Source organism: Athene cunicularia (genome assembly GCF_003259725.1).
Source record: "Athene cunicularia isolate RWA chromosome 5 unlocalized genomic scaffold, athCun1 chr5_part1, whole genome shotgun sequence".
Classification (NCBI taxonomy): Eukaryota; Metazoa; Chordata; class Aves; order Strigiformes; family Strigidae; genus Athene; species Athene cunicularia.
The window spans coordinates 40685942-40700424 of record NW_020799101.1 but is presented as its reverse complement, the minus strand read 5'-3'; the positions used below and the strand labels follow the sequence as shown (position 1 = coordinate 40700424).

Here is a 14483-nt window from a genome sequence, read left to right as displayed (position 1 = left end):
TGATCCATTTTCATTACCTGGAGTTATATCAGGTGTTGCTTTGCTGAAGGAGCAGTTTGGTCACAAAAGGGTGCTAAGGGAAGGAGTAAGAAGGACCCTGCAGTAAGAAAGGGCAGTAAGAAACATGTGGCTGACTGAGGACTGAAAAGTGCCTGTTGCCTGTTTCCAGCTCATACTGAGTGTGAACTTGTCATGTTGCCACAGAGTGTTGTAACACATAGACAATAAGCACATGAGTGTACTGTTGAGGGAGAAGACAGCATTACATCCTAATCTGTTGTGTAAAGCCTCTGTATTAAGGCCTTATGCACTCTGAGCATTATCAAATGCTGTCCCAGAAGGGGCTTCTGTTTTGCTGCAACATCCTTAGGTAGGAGTCAGTTTTAGCTAATCCAGACTGGAATAAATGAGCAGTGGTATAAATTGAAACATTTCCTCTACCTTGTGTCTGTGTTTATCTTTTGATCTGCTTCTGCCTTTCTGTTCCAGCCAATGATGGGAAAGTGCGAATGATAAGCTGTGGGGCAGACAAGAGCATCTATTTCCGCACTGCACAGAAGGTAACCTTATTACAGTGTTTTGTGCCCTTTTTTTTAATAATCTCTCCACAAAGAAGCTATAAAGAATAATATCAAAGTTTCTATATGAGCTTGTTGCTATTTCAGCCTCAGTGTCTCCCATTGGCTCAATGCAAGAGATTACATTTGGAGAACTAGTTCTGTGGAGCATGCAGATGCTCCCAGCCTGACCTCTTAGCAAGATGCAAAGTAGAGAACTGTTAAGAAATCTGCTTTTCTTCCGCTGCTAGGGCTGTTGTGTGAGGAGTGGTGAAAGAGTATGGGCTGGAGGGAAGAGTTCATTGTGCCTCCAGTCTCAGCTGCTCCTGGCAGACTTGGTTAGTGGAAAGGGCTGGTTTGTGCTGGCTGCGTGAGAAGGCTCATCCGTATTTAGAATTGCTAATAATGGGTTGACTACTTGATTTTGACGCAGTCTTTACCCCCATTCTTAGACAGGAGAAGGGGTTCAGTTTACCCGAACACATCACATTGTTCGAAAGACCACTCTGTATGACATGGATGTGGACCCCAGCTGGAAATACGCGGCTATTGGATGCCAGGATCGCAACATCAGGTTTGTTTACTTCTTGTCTTGAAAATATTTTTGCCATCATAAGTGAGTTGGCCAGGGCAGCCCCATCTCCATCATTGTTCCTCTAGGTTCTTTGATATAGCATTTTCAGACACTCTGTGAGGTTGAACTCTGCCTTTCCCCTTCCTGATAAAAAGCTCTGGCTATATGCAAATGCCTGCGGGACTCTTGGCTTCTTCTCACTGGGTTGCTCTGCAGAGCAGAGCCTTTCTAACTGGGAGAGCAAGTGTGCCTTCCTTGGCACATCATTGAGCTGTGGGGCAAGAACTTCTGCACTGTGGTAATTTTTGCTTTTAAAGGTATGTCTAGTGAGAAGCTATGAGGACCTGTGGATTATCTGGGACTGTAGGAACCTAAAACTGAGCTAGGCATGACTGTCTTTGGATAAGTGGAATCTGTTCTCTGCTCCCTTTTTATCCGTTTCTCCAATCTGTCTGTTTTTACCTTCAAAGCAAAGGAGACTTTCTGTAGTGTCTCCTTCTGTTCTATCTGGGTGAAATGCTGAGTTCTGGTTATAGCTAAATGCCACTACTGAATGTCATTTGGTTTTATATTCTAATGTAAATAAAGGGTCTTGCACTTTTAACCCTTTCCTTTAGTATGAGGGAGCCACAGGTATTTTTATAGCAGGACAGGCTGACTGAAGCTTAGTAAGAGCCTTTCCCACTCCATAACCTTTAGCCGTTACAAGGCATGGCAAGGTTTTCTCCCTCCCATTTGCTCTCTCCTTCAGTGCTATGATGCTATACTTGGTTTTGATTATTTGCTTGAAAATCAAGCCTCATTTTTAATTTGGATAATCTGGTTGCTGTCATACCATTCAGTCTTGGGCCTGTACGTTACTTTTGAGGTTGTTTCTTGAACCATTGAAATGATTGCTGGTTATGGATCAGAGAGATCCTTTCTCTACTTCCTGTGACTTGGACCTGTTCCTTGTGAAATAGAAGGAATGAGGAACAGAAAGAGAAAAGGATTCTGGTGACAAGAGCCACAGAGCAGTACCTGGGCAAAATGAGTGATGTTGCCTTATGTCATCCCCCTCAGGGTTTTCAACATAAGCAGTGGGAAGCAGAAGAAGCTTTACAAGGGATCCCAAGGTGAAGATGGCACCCTCATTAAAGTAAGCTGTTTTCTTTTTTTCTTCCCTTTTCTTCCAGCTCAGGGCTAAGAAAATCAAATACAAATTTGACCACAGTAGTTATATTTTTTTCTTGCTCCATACTTTGTCCCTTATCCTGCTGCTGCTTCCTCCTACCTCCATCCTTAAGGACTGGTAATGTATTTGGGTTCCATCAGGCTAAAACAGGAAAAGAGTCAATGAATGCTGAAGTTGATGTATAGCTTCTCTCTCTGTCCTGTTTTTGAAGTGAGGCAGAGGCCAATGCTGTAAAAGAAGTAGAACTGCACCAGTTTCTTTCAGGAGATTATTTAGTCCATTTACTTTAATCCTTTACTTTCTGCTCCAGAGAGTTCATTCTGGCTTTCTTGACTGTTTTTGTTAGGATTTTTAAGGTGGAGCTGCCTGTTAATCAATGTTTGAGGAATTCATGGTTTCCAGAGGACAAATACAAGTGAAACTCTCTATGAGTTGATGAAATTAAGTAACATCTGCCCTGAAAAGCCCATATTCTTTGGGTCTTGGAGTGCTGGACAAGCCTGGTACTGCTTAGAGAGTGTCTGTTCATGTTTCCCACCTGCTGAGTGCATCCAGGCCTTGGGGTAGGGCAGCATGCCTGCTTCTGAACCATACTCTCTTGGGCTTCCCCTGGTAAACCAGGTGTGTTCGAGATTCAGTGTTAAGAGTGATGCCAGCACATTGGGATGTGGAAGAATTTCTTTCTTGTCTTTAAAGGATGTAGACCAACTGAGACAATCAAAATATCTCTCAGGTTAAGTTGCCAAGCAAGCTTCTTCATTGTACTTGTTTTCACTGATAATTTTTCTACTTTTTAAACCAAATATTTCTGTTCAGGTGCACAGGCCAGCAGTGTTATTAAGGGCTGGAAGGAATGTCCTGTGAGGAGCAGCTAAGGACATTGGGCTTGTCTAGCTGGGAGAAAAGGAGGCTGAGGGGCAACGTCACGGCTCTCTACAGCCTCCTGAGGAGGGGAAGTGGAGAGGGAGGTGCTGAGCTCTTCTCCCTGGGGTCATGCGATAGGACACATGGGAGTGGTTCTAAGTTGCATCAGAGGAGATTTAGACTGGACATGAGGAAGCATTTCTTTACCAAAAGGATGGCCAAACACTGGAACAGGCTTCCTAGAGAAGTGTTCGATGCCTCAAGCCTGTCAGCGTTTAAGAGGCGTTTGGACAGTGCCCTTAATACCGTGCTTTAACTTGGTCAGCCCTGAAGTGGTCAGGCAGTTGGACTAGATGATTGTTGTAAGTCTCTTCCAACTGAAATAGTCTAGTCTATGATTGACGATTGTAAATAACTGGGTAAAGGAGAGAGGAAATCAATGAGCTTTGTTCAGTGTCACCTCTTCTGTTTGACAGAGAAAGATAACTTTTCTTTCTCTTTGCCTATTATAATTCCTACAAAGGTTTTTATAAGCCTGAGTAATGAAAATGAAAAATTGATGCCACGCTTTAATTGCTGCTAAGCTCAGGTGCTTGTTTATATCTTTCTCAGACCACAAGCCATGAAATGTTGCTGGGAGATGGATTTCTTTATTTTAATATCCTTTATGTTCTGTTTTTTGGTTTGTTTTTGGTTTTTTCCCCCTGTGTAGCTCAAGTGGGGAATCTCAATTATTTTTAATGTTGCTTTGTTCATTTCTAGAACCATTATGTAGCCAAGGGATTATGGTTGTCTCTGGAATTTAAACTCTCTTGGCATGTTGTTCTGAGATCATAATGTACATTGCAGTTTAACAAGTAGAACCCAAAGATTAACACTGGAACCAAAAGATACAGCAACAAAATAAACATAACAAAAAAAAAAAGTTATCCTTGTTTAAATACCATGTCTCCTTCAAAACCCAGATGTTTTCATTCTCAGTTCCTTAATGTTCTGCAAAGGACAAAGCAAGACATTTGGTGACAGCAGGTGTGTTTGCTGTGTAGTGCTGCCGTAGACCTAGTGAGGTGTTTGGAGAGGGTTTTATATTTGATCCTAGATAAAGCAAAAAGTGGGTGTATATGGAAAAAAACCATCAACCAAAACCCCAGAATGGGAGCTGCAAATGCTGAGGATTTGACAGCGTCATTATCAAAGACAATTTCTTGGCAGTGTTGAGTTCTTTTTTGCTTTTTCTCCTCAAGATTGGAGTCTTTTAATATTTAATTTAACTCTGTAGTTTCTGATTTTATTTTTTTTTTGGAGGGAGCAGTGGTGGTTTGGTTTGTTTTGATCTTAAGATAGAAGAAAGTAAGACCCCAGTAGTTAAAAGGAGGTAGGAGAGAGAGATATATCTGTACATTGGTGGTGGTTCCTTCACAGTCATGGAGGCACTTACATACTTACTGATTATGGTGGAGATAGTTTTAACAGTTTAATCGTGTTGGAGATTTGTCCTGGCATGTTGGTTACCCTGGTACTCAGATGTAGTTCTGTGGGAGCTACTTGCATTTTATTTTGCTGACTAAAACCATCTTGGTTATTCTGGACCATTTTAATGGAGTTTGGAGGCACTTTCTCACCAGATCTTTACACTTATCTCCTAAACCAGGTGCAAACGGATCCCTCTGGTCTTTATATTGCAACCAGTTGTTCTGACAAGAACCTCTCCATCTTTGATTTCTATTCTGGCGAGTGTGTTGCAACCATGTATGGACACTCAGGTAAGGCATGTAAGCTTCTGGAAATGCATTTCTTTTCTGCTGATGACTATATAGTAGGGTCTGATACTAGTCGGAGCTTTCTTGAAGGTTTGTCCCCCACCAAAGTTTACCCATTGGGTGTTTTGGAGTAGGTTACAGTTGGTTGAAGTTGTAATAGCTTATTTCATTGCAAGTTCAACTTTTTTCAGACTGCATTTTGTATTGTACAACATAAACACACACATGCCTGTCAGGCCATGTATTTGTTTACACAATTCTTCTAATAGCCTATAAGGTAGTCTGTGTTTTTTCAGCGTATATTAAGTTTCATTATGATATACCCTCAGTTCTTACCATGCAGGGGCTATTGTATAGGCAAAAAGACACTTCAGTTTTAGTGCTTACTTTGCCAGGGGATACCCTTTCCACGTTAAGCCTAGGTTCTCTGGTAAATGGTTATGGTAATTGGGGCATATTGATCTGTGAAGTGTGTTGGCTTTAATCAGAATTTGAGTTACTGAGCACAGATATGCTATCTGGCTAATGATCCCTTCTGCCCACTGGAATAATTCAGGGAGGCTTTTTTTTTTTCTTGTGTTTTATTTCACATAGAGATTGTAACCGGGATGAAATTCAGTAATGACTGCAAGCATCTGATCTCTGTTTCTGGTGACAGGTAAGAGGGATTTTCTTGTTTGTGATATCAGCTCATGCTATCTCACACTGGATTTAATGTGTGTCCTGAAGGAAGGTAGCTACTTTTTTTAATGAGGGATGTTTTATGAATTCCAAATAAACCTCACAGCTTTCTGAATCCTAAGTGTGTGCTGTTGACAAAGCTCACAGAGCTTATATTATCCTTTCATGGAATCAGACGCCTATGTGAAGTACTTCCCTTGTGGTTTTCTGAGTGTAGGTACTGTTCCCTGCTGGAAAGGAGACAGGGATGTAGCCTGTTTCCTTACCAGCCTTTCAGGTCTGTAATGTAAGACAGCTTGTGATATTCTGACTAGTGTTGCCAAAACTTTGTCCTACAGTACTCCTGCTGGTGAGGTTTCACCAGTTGAATGAGCCTGTCTAGCAGCAAAAGGGACAGGCTTGTCCCCACTTTTTGCTCCTGTCCATATGATTATCTTGCCCACGCACCTAAGTCAGCTGTGGTGTGGCTGCTGCCTCAGTTAAGCTGATTCAGGTCACTACATCAGCACCCTTGCCCCCAGCTGAGTTTTCTGCTGATTTAGTGAGCAAAATCATCCCACCAAAAACTTAAGTAATTACCAGACTGAGCCCAAGGGGAAAAGGAGAATATATGCCTAATATGATGATTGTAGAGGTAAGTGGACACCCTACTTCTGGAATCAGTGAATGCTTAGATCAGCTGAACCAAATACAATTTTTACTTTGAGAAAGATGGTTCCTGGAGTGCTATTTCAAGAATAGAGCAACCCAGATTCTCTCTTTCTTTCTATTTTCTATTAATAAACCACAATTGAACTAGAAGAAGAGTTTTAGATGGTGAATTGTTACAGAACATACAATATATCACCTTAAATTGCATCAGTTGATTAGAAAATAATTTAGTGTTCTTCTTACTTTGCCTTTCATGGAAGGTTTGAGGTCCGCAGTGATCCTTGTGATTTAGTGCAATGTTCCTTTGTTGACCAATTCCATGAGCAAAAGGATCATTTTTTTTCACTAAGGATGTGGAGAAGGCGAATGAGAAGTGAGGAAAGGATTAATGAAGAACTTTGCTGTAAGGAGATAAGAAAGCATGTTTTTCAAAGGAGAACAGGGAAAATAGTCTGTTCACACATGGCAGCACGTGAAAAGAATGAAACTGAGAATAGAAAGAAAAACAGAGATGAGGAAGGGCATGAGGACTGGGAGACCCATGTGAGAAAAGTACTGTAAAGGGGGAAAGAAAAGCAGCAAAAGGGGTATGTGGGAGCATGCTTCTGTAGAGCTTTGTGTTGAATGCAAATATAATTACAAGTTCATAGTGTTTGCTGCATATCTCTGGGTTTGATAGCTGTGAGGGTGGGATAAGCGAACAAGCCAGATTTGCTTTCTGAATTTTGTTTCCTGCTTGTCGGTATTTTCTCAGCAGCAGATCATGGTTGCTGTTACATTGGAGAGCTGCTGCTTGAGGGGAAGCAGCTGGCTGCCCTGGGTTGCCATAGTTTCCAGATGCAGTGCCTCACCACTTTCTCCTGGCTGAAAAGCTGGGGTGGGAGGATGACAGCATGTTCACTCTTGATGGGAAGCGTCTGTGTGTGACTTCAGTAGCTGGGAGTGATGCTCCTGAGCTTTGTCACAAAGGGAGTGGCACTGGGGGCAAGAAGGAAACTTTTAAGTATTTCATTAAAATCTTCACAATCTGCAAAGTGGGATTTCTGTTTTCTATCTATGTGGTATGGAAATAAAAACCTTTTAAAATGTCTTCTCATGAGATGAAAAAAATGAAGAAGATGCAGGCATTCAGGACCCTGGATCTTTCAGCATTTGTTTCAGGTCAGGGTTACCAGAGTTCATGCTCGTTATTCAAAATGGCAGAGCAAATGAATTTTTACAGACTAGCAAGGAAGAGGGGAAAGCCGCTTATTGAAAACTTCTTTGTGAATTGGAGTAACCCATGAGTATGGTGGCACTGATGGGTCTTGAAGAACTGGATTAAATCCTCTTTGGATTCTAAAGGAGGATGCAGGATTTTATAAGTGATAGCAAAAGCACCACCTCTGTTTCTACATCAGTGTAAATACACCCAGCTAGACAAGAAAGATGGGTGAGATTAAAAGAATTAGTTAGCACTGAGGTTAAATTTACAAAAAAACCCCACTGTTTATTTTACTTTCTGATAGCTGAAGATGAGATACAGTATTCTCTAATGTGATGAGGAATTTTTAAAAAAATTTTTTTTTAGTCATATTTCTGAAGAAAGTGAGACCAATGAGGTCACACTGTTTGTTTCCCTCTCTCAAACACTTTTGAATCCATTGACCAAATTCAGCTGAATTCCTTATAAGTTTCCTGGAGTTAGTACAAGTAAAATATTAGGAGCACCCTGACTGCAGGAAAGTACTGCCACATAAGCTTAACCATTATTTCACCACAGAGACTGCATGGGATAGTGGACATTAGGAAGGCCTTGCCTGTGGGGTAGTTGCAAGCACAGGCTGCAGCTTTGCCACTGTTAGAGGATGCAGAGGATATCTGTAGGCTCTGCTTACCCAGCTGACCATGGAGGAACTTGTTACGGCATTTCCTTCAGTAGCTGGTCAGATAGTCAAATCAAGGTATAGGATCAGAGATGAGTCTGTGCAAATACCTCTGCAGTTGCTCTCACCCTCAGGGAGTCTTTGCCAGGCAGGTTTCACCCTTTTGTCATGAGGCTTGTGATGGGATTGAGTTTCTGTGAAGCTCTTTTTGCAAGTGTCTCTCCCTGGCACAGACAGAAGGGCTCTTGTTTGCTTCTGCAGTGGGAATTGATAATAAACTGAACTGAGACTTGACCCCAGCCTCATCTTTTCTTTTGTTCAGCTGTATCTTCATCTGGCGTCTGAGCTCAGAGATGACCATCAACATGCGTCAGCGACTGTCTGACATGAAGCAGAGAGGGAAGCAGGCTGAAAAGTCTCCTCCACACAAGACAGCCGGACTCATGAGGTGAGCAGAGTAGACTGAGAAGAGGTGACTGACTTTGTAGAGTTTAAGGTGAAAAGTGTGGCACTGGGTTCTCAACTGTAAGGTTTCTGCTGTCTTCACTGATAGTGTCTTCCAAAAGTTCTCTTCTGTTTGATTTGCCATGGTTTTTGTGCCCCCCTTCTTTGGTTATAGAAGCCTGACTGTGAGCTTCCAGCCAGACTTAACTGTTGCTTCACTGGCTACAACGTGTATGCAATGCCCCTTGGATTTTAATTTGGTTTAATGATGTGATCAGAAACTTTGATAAGCAGTTAACCTAGCAATACTGAGGCTGATACACAGCATCCAACCAGGAAGGAATTTGCTTCTTTATGAATAAAGTTCTTCGGATCTAGGCTGAATGCAGTTTAAAAGTTGTTTTCTGCAGTGTCAGTACTGAAATATACCTGTGAGCTGTGTGACTTTGCCATGTTGATCATAATTCTGAAGGAGTCCCTACAGTTATGCTGTTTCTTTGTTAACTATTTTCCTGAGGCTTTGAAAAAGGTCACCTAAAAATAATATAAATAATAAATATAAAAATAATTTCCATGGGAAACGTTCTTGGCAGCTAAATCATATTATTCTTTTTTTGCTTGGTAAACAACATATCTAAAAACAGACTACCACAGCTTACAAACTGAATAGATCTAAATTTATCTGGTGATCTTTCTTTAAAAAGTGGTGCTTAAACACAGACCCTGTTTTTAAACAGAACAAGAGTGACAGGGATTGTGGATTATTAGTGTAATTTATTTGGTTTCTCTGTAGTGAGTAAGTAGCTGAGACTAATTTAACTGTAAACAATGCAGGAGAGAGTCCTGACTGAACTGATACGGGATCAAAGTGGGGAAAAAAGGATAAACAGATTTTTTTTATGCTATCTCCCACCATTTTTCTCCTCCAAATGACTACAAACTAAGTTCTGGATATAGAAGTGCCAAAGCATTGGAGGACTTACCACACTGTTGTGTTGAGTATCACAAAGACCTTCCCACTCCCTTTGGGAGCAAGTAATGTTGAAACAAGTCTGTCTGCATAGTTTCATTTGGGAAAGTCTTGATCTGCTCATTCTTGAAACGAGTCTTGTCTAATAAGTGCTTTTGGTAATGATGCTGGGAGAACTCGGGAAACTTTTTTTCTAGCCAGAATTCTGGAACTGTCAAGCAATGTGCTTTTTATAGCAGACTCTCCATTATTCCAGCAGCTGCAGCCTTACCCTACCGAAGCTCAGCCTGTGACAGATAATCCCAGTCCTCTTCCGCATTAGGTGATACTTGTTTCCGTCACAGACGCTTGCTGAAGGGCGGTGTTTGCGACACGCCAAGCCCAGAACTTTATTAAACTTGTTTGGTAACCTCTTTGCAAGCCTGGAATCCATCTACTTCTTTGGTCAGCTTTGAAAGCTTGTTTTCAGTTTTGGTCGACCGCTGTGGTCACTGGAGATCAGCAAAGACATAACTCCAGAGCATTTTGGATTGAGACTGAATATGGAGGAAGAGCCTATTGGACCAGCATTACTGAGGTGGGAGAAGGAAAACTAATGAACTTGAGTAAGATGGGTTTTCTAGATGCCCTGTTCCTGTTCTGGTTGTGTTGCCAAAGTCTGTCTGTGTAGGTTGCAGTGGAGAATTGGGTTGCACCTTGTGGTGTAAAACTGTTGTTTCAGAAGGACTCGCGGTAGTATAAGGTGGCTCCCTGCCTGGTTATGTGTCATTTGTTCTACTCGATTTTCTCGAGAAGAGTATTGTTAGAATTCCGTGGGGGAAATAATGCAAGCTGCTAGTTCTGTAGTATGAGTGTATGACAGCATGAATAATCAAAATAATACTGGGGAAACAAAACTGATCTGAGGAGGCAGTGGAGAGCCGAAGGTTTCCAATTCAGAACAGTGCTGTCTCTATTCAGCTGCAAGTGGCAGGGCAGGGACTGGCCCAGGTGAATAACATTTGGAGTGCAAACACACAGAAGATGCCTTTCTGGGTCAAACCAGTGCTCCATGAAGCACAGTATTCTGCCTGTGACAGCGGAAGATGCTATTTAGTGAACGCTGTGAGCCTTGCTGTATGAACCTTTGTGGTTCATTTGCTTTATGCTCATCAGGGATGTTTGGAGGTACATCTCCACCTATTCCCTTTAGTATTTGGTCATGGACCCATTGTCCACTGAATTTTTAGAAATTCTTTTTGAACTTTCTAATGTTGTCTGCCTCTGCAACCTCCTTTAGTGACAAGTTCCTGGAGTTCACTGCTCTTTGTGGAAAGAAGGGCTTTCTTTGTCTCTGCTAAACCACACTCCTGCTAGGTTTGTTGAAAGCTCTCTGCTTCTGAATATTGTGAGCTTTGGTGAACTATCGTTCTGCATCCAGCTATCTGTAATCCCCATGGTTTTGTAAATCTTTATCATAACTTCTCTCCATCCAACTTTCTCTCCAAACTGAAAGAGTCCCAGCCTTTTCAGTCCCTCCAAAAACTTCTAGAAAGACTAAAGTTTCTCCTCTGAAGGATTTCTCTGACTCACCTCTGTAGGACATTGGATTATTTTGGAACTAATCTGACCTGTATGACACACAATTCTCCACAGTGCCCCTGAGAGCTTTTCAGTTCTGCCTCTGGTTGTGATAATTGCAGATGTCTGCTTTTCTCTCATCTGCTGAACATGAGGAGCTTTGATTGTATGGAATAATAGAACTTGTACTCAGCTGATATTGCTGGTACCTTTTGATTTTGAGGCATTTGTATTTTCAGAGAAGGAACCATGTAAAGGCCTTTTAATAGGGTTTTGATTTTGATCCAAGTATGCATTTATTGTTTAGAAAAGCTTGTCTCCAATTTTTGGAAGGGAAGTTTTAAATTGATTTTACTGTGAAATGTTTGCAGGGCTTATAGTCATGTTTTAGCTGAGATTTTTTTTTTTTCCTTGTAATTTTAAAAGTCACTTTTCCTGTGACTTTCATTGAAGCTCTAGTATAAATAGCAGGAGATAGAAATGTTATCCAAATCAAATTGTCTAAAACTTATATATGTATGCTGAAGAAGTACTGTCTGCTGCCAGATATATTTGGAAAGAAGTGTTCCTTATCAAATTCTCAGTGAGGCTTTGGTCCAGTCCAGGAAAGCTGTGCAGTTTCCAGGGCTCAGAATGGGGCAGGCTTTTGATGCCAGATCAGAAGTGGTGCCTGAGTCTCTGCTGAACTACTGCAATTACAACATCAGGGAAACTCTAAAGTCAGCAGCACTGTGATCTTTTTGTGGGGAGAAGCAGGGTAACTTTCTTTTAAAAACCCTTAGGCACTTGGGTGGGGGCAATCTGCTAGTGATCCCTACCACATAGGATGTTAGAGTTTCATAAATATGCCCCTAAAGCTGAGGATTTAAGTAGCACAAGATCAGAGTAGGAATGCTGATGACATACCTCTTTAAATGGATAGTTGTCAATCTTGTCTGTTTTGTTTTAAGAAAAGAAAGAAGGGTTGAATTCAGGACATGCAAAAGAATACAGAGTAACTAATATCAGATGTCTTAATACTAGAACTCCATAAAGACATGTGGCACTTCTAAGTCTATATATGTGTCCTGAATACTTTCTAACTGAAGGGCCTTCCCTACCATTGACCCTGTACTGGCAGACCCATCAGAACTAGGAGCTGAAGTGCAGTTGACCCTGCCCATGTGTACGGAACAAGATCCAGGCATGGTACGAGAATGGGATAGTTCCTCAGCAAAGGAAGCAGACAAGAGCAAAGACAATTAAAATCCTTGCTCTAAGTGAGTGACATGTATCATGAGAATTGGACATGTCTGTAGATGCTATTCTGGGATAGCTACTCAGAAACATTTATTCTGGTATAATGACGCTTTGTTGGAGTTTGGCCGAACCTGCTTTCAGCAGGAATTCAGCAAAACCCAGAAGTCTTACTCCTTCACTTTCAAAATGCTGTCATGTGATGCTTATTTGGAAGCAGCTCCTGTGCTTGAAACCTCATCCTGCATTACTCTGACTTTCATCTAAGCATGAGCAAGAACTGAGGAAGAGTGTTGAGGAGATGTCTGCAAAGAGAGTCTTAGATGAAAATCCAAAGTACATAGAGGAAGGCAGGAAAAGGTAATGAAATCCGAACTGAGGGATTGACTTGGACAATCACAATAGTTAAAATACTCAAGACCTTGTGAACCTAGGTTTCATTTTCAGCAGTATCTCAGTTTCAAGTCAGTGGGTCTAAGATCCTTTTGAAAACCTCATTCATTTATCTCCCTTCAAGTCACAGGACTGAGTTTGAAAAGCATCTTTGAGTTGTAAAAAGAAGGATGTGGAAGGGGGGGCATGAATTTTTGCTGGGATAATACAAGGTAACCTTGCATTTGTATCAAACACATGTGACTTCATAATTTGGTTGGCACTTCCTGTGAGGTATGAAAAAATGCTCATCCGACTTCCAGAATATGTTTTTCATTCTCTTACTCAGATGCTTCTGAGGATATCAGAACATACTTTTTCCCCCCTGACTAATTTTGTCTGTCACCTTCTGATGGATAGAGGCCATCTTTCTATTTATAACATAAAACACATTGATAGCAATCCTCCCTTCTCCGTTTGCACCAATGACAGTACATGCAGGAATTCAGCAAACACATAACCCTTCCTTGCCATATCACCTCATCATAGTGAGATATTCAACCAATTAGATGTTAAAATAATAATCCAACCCTTCTTCCTCAATGCATTCCTCAGCCATGATGAATACAAGCAGAAGGATGCTATCAAAGTTACTGACCCAAAGTTAAGATTGCCTACCATATATAAATGTAATATACCTCATAGGATGAAACATGGCGTAACCTCAAACGTACTGTGGTGCTTGAACTTTGTTGGAATTCCCCTGCTTAGACACAAGAACCTGAGTATGACAAGATAGACAGGCAAGGAGAGAGTAGAAAAGGTGAAGAGACTTACAGACTCAAATGTCAAAAGTAGTTGAAGACAGCTGACATGAAGCTGTTTCACTGGAGGACTCTGCAGACTACAGTCAGTTTCACTCTTCTTTTTGCCACCTCGAACCTCATCTGAAAGGGTTGGGTAGTTCTTGCTCAGCCACTCCTAATAAAAAGGAAATTAATGTTCTGCCACTACATGGGAAGAGAAAAGATTAAAATACCTTAACTACTTCTTATCATGTTTCAATATTGCCTGTTATCTGTCAGCTGCAGGCAAAGCTGGTCCCTTGCCAGTCTGCTCTGTACTTGGTGGATGAGCTATTTTTATTTCATGAATAATCTTTGGCACTCAACACCCACCAGTGATATCCTATAAATGTCACTAATGATGAGTTTGGCACTCTAACTCGGGGCCATGGGGTGGGTGCTAGTCAAATTTATTTTTTAGGAATTCTTAATTTGTTTAATTACTGTCCAGAGTGGGTTAGTTCATTTAGTTCTGTTGACTGAAGCAGGGAGAAGGGGAGGGAGGGGAAGAGAAGAAGAAAAATGGAAGATAGAGTTTGGTGTTGGTAAGTGTCCTTGGTTGGTATTGGGGAATTCTGTGCTGGGAGTGCCTCTGAGGTCTGTGTGGGAACACTTGTCTGATCTACTTTGATTAAAGATCTGCCCAGAATATGTTTTACATTATTCCTTGTGTCTGAAGGCTACGAAAGGCAGCATGGTGCTCTTATGGTGTGTGGGCTGTGCCTTCAGGTTCTACATGGTGCAGTCCTTGATATGAACCCATCTCTTATGTGATAATTTGCCATATACCCAATTGCTGTCATATAGGGAGTATCTATGACATTTTTGATGTGTAAAATAGTTCCAGAGAGGAAATGCTTAAGGGTGGGAAAAATATTTGCCTTTCATATATGCTCTACCATCCTGACCTTATCAATTAATGAGGTCTGA

At 41.3% G+C, this 14483-nt stretch overlaps 1 protein-coding gene across 8 annotated transcripts in view; it reads left to right on the top strand.

Annotated features, from left to right (window-relative positions):
- Nucleotides 1-14483, top strand: part of MAPKBP1 (mitogen-activated protein kinase binding protein 1) — a 105076-nt gene that overhangs the window by 71758 nt on the left and 18835 nt on the right. For all 8 annotated transcript variants that reach the window (XR_003398519.1, XM_026849855.1, XM_026849854.1 and 5 more), the window contains 6 exons: nt 490-560; nt 1010-1131; nt 2194-2269; nt 4821-4932; nt 5524-5587; nt 8449-8574. Coding sequence is in view for 7 of the 8 variants with exons in the window: in XM_026849855.1 (XP_026705656.1) it covers nt 490-560; nt 1010-1131; nt 2194-2269; nt 4821-4932; nt 5524-5587; nt 8449-8574 (571 nt within the window). In the remaining variant the exon portion in view is untranslated. The remainder of the gene's footprint in view (nt 1-489; nt 561-1009; nt 1132-2193; nt 2270-4820; nt 4933-5523; nt 5588-8448; nt 8575-14483) is intronic.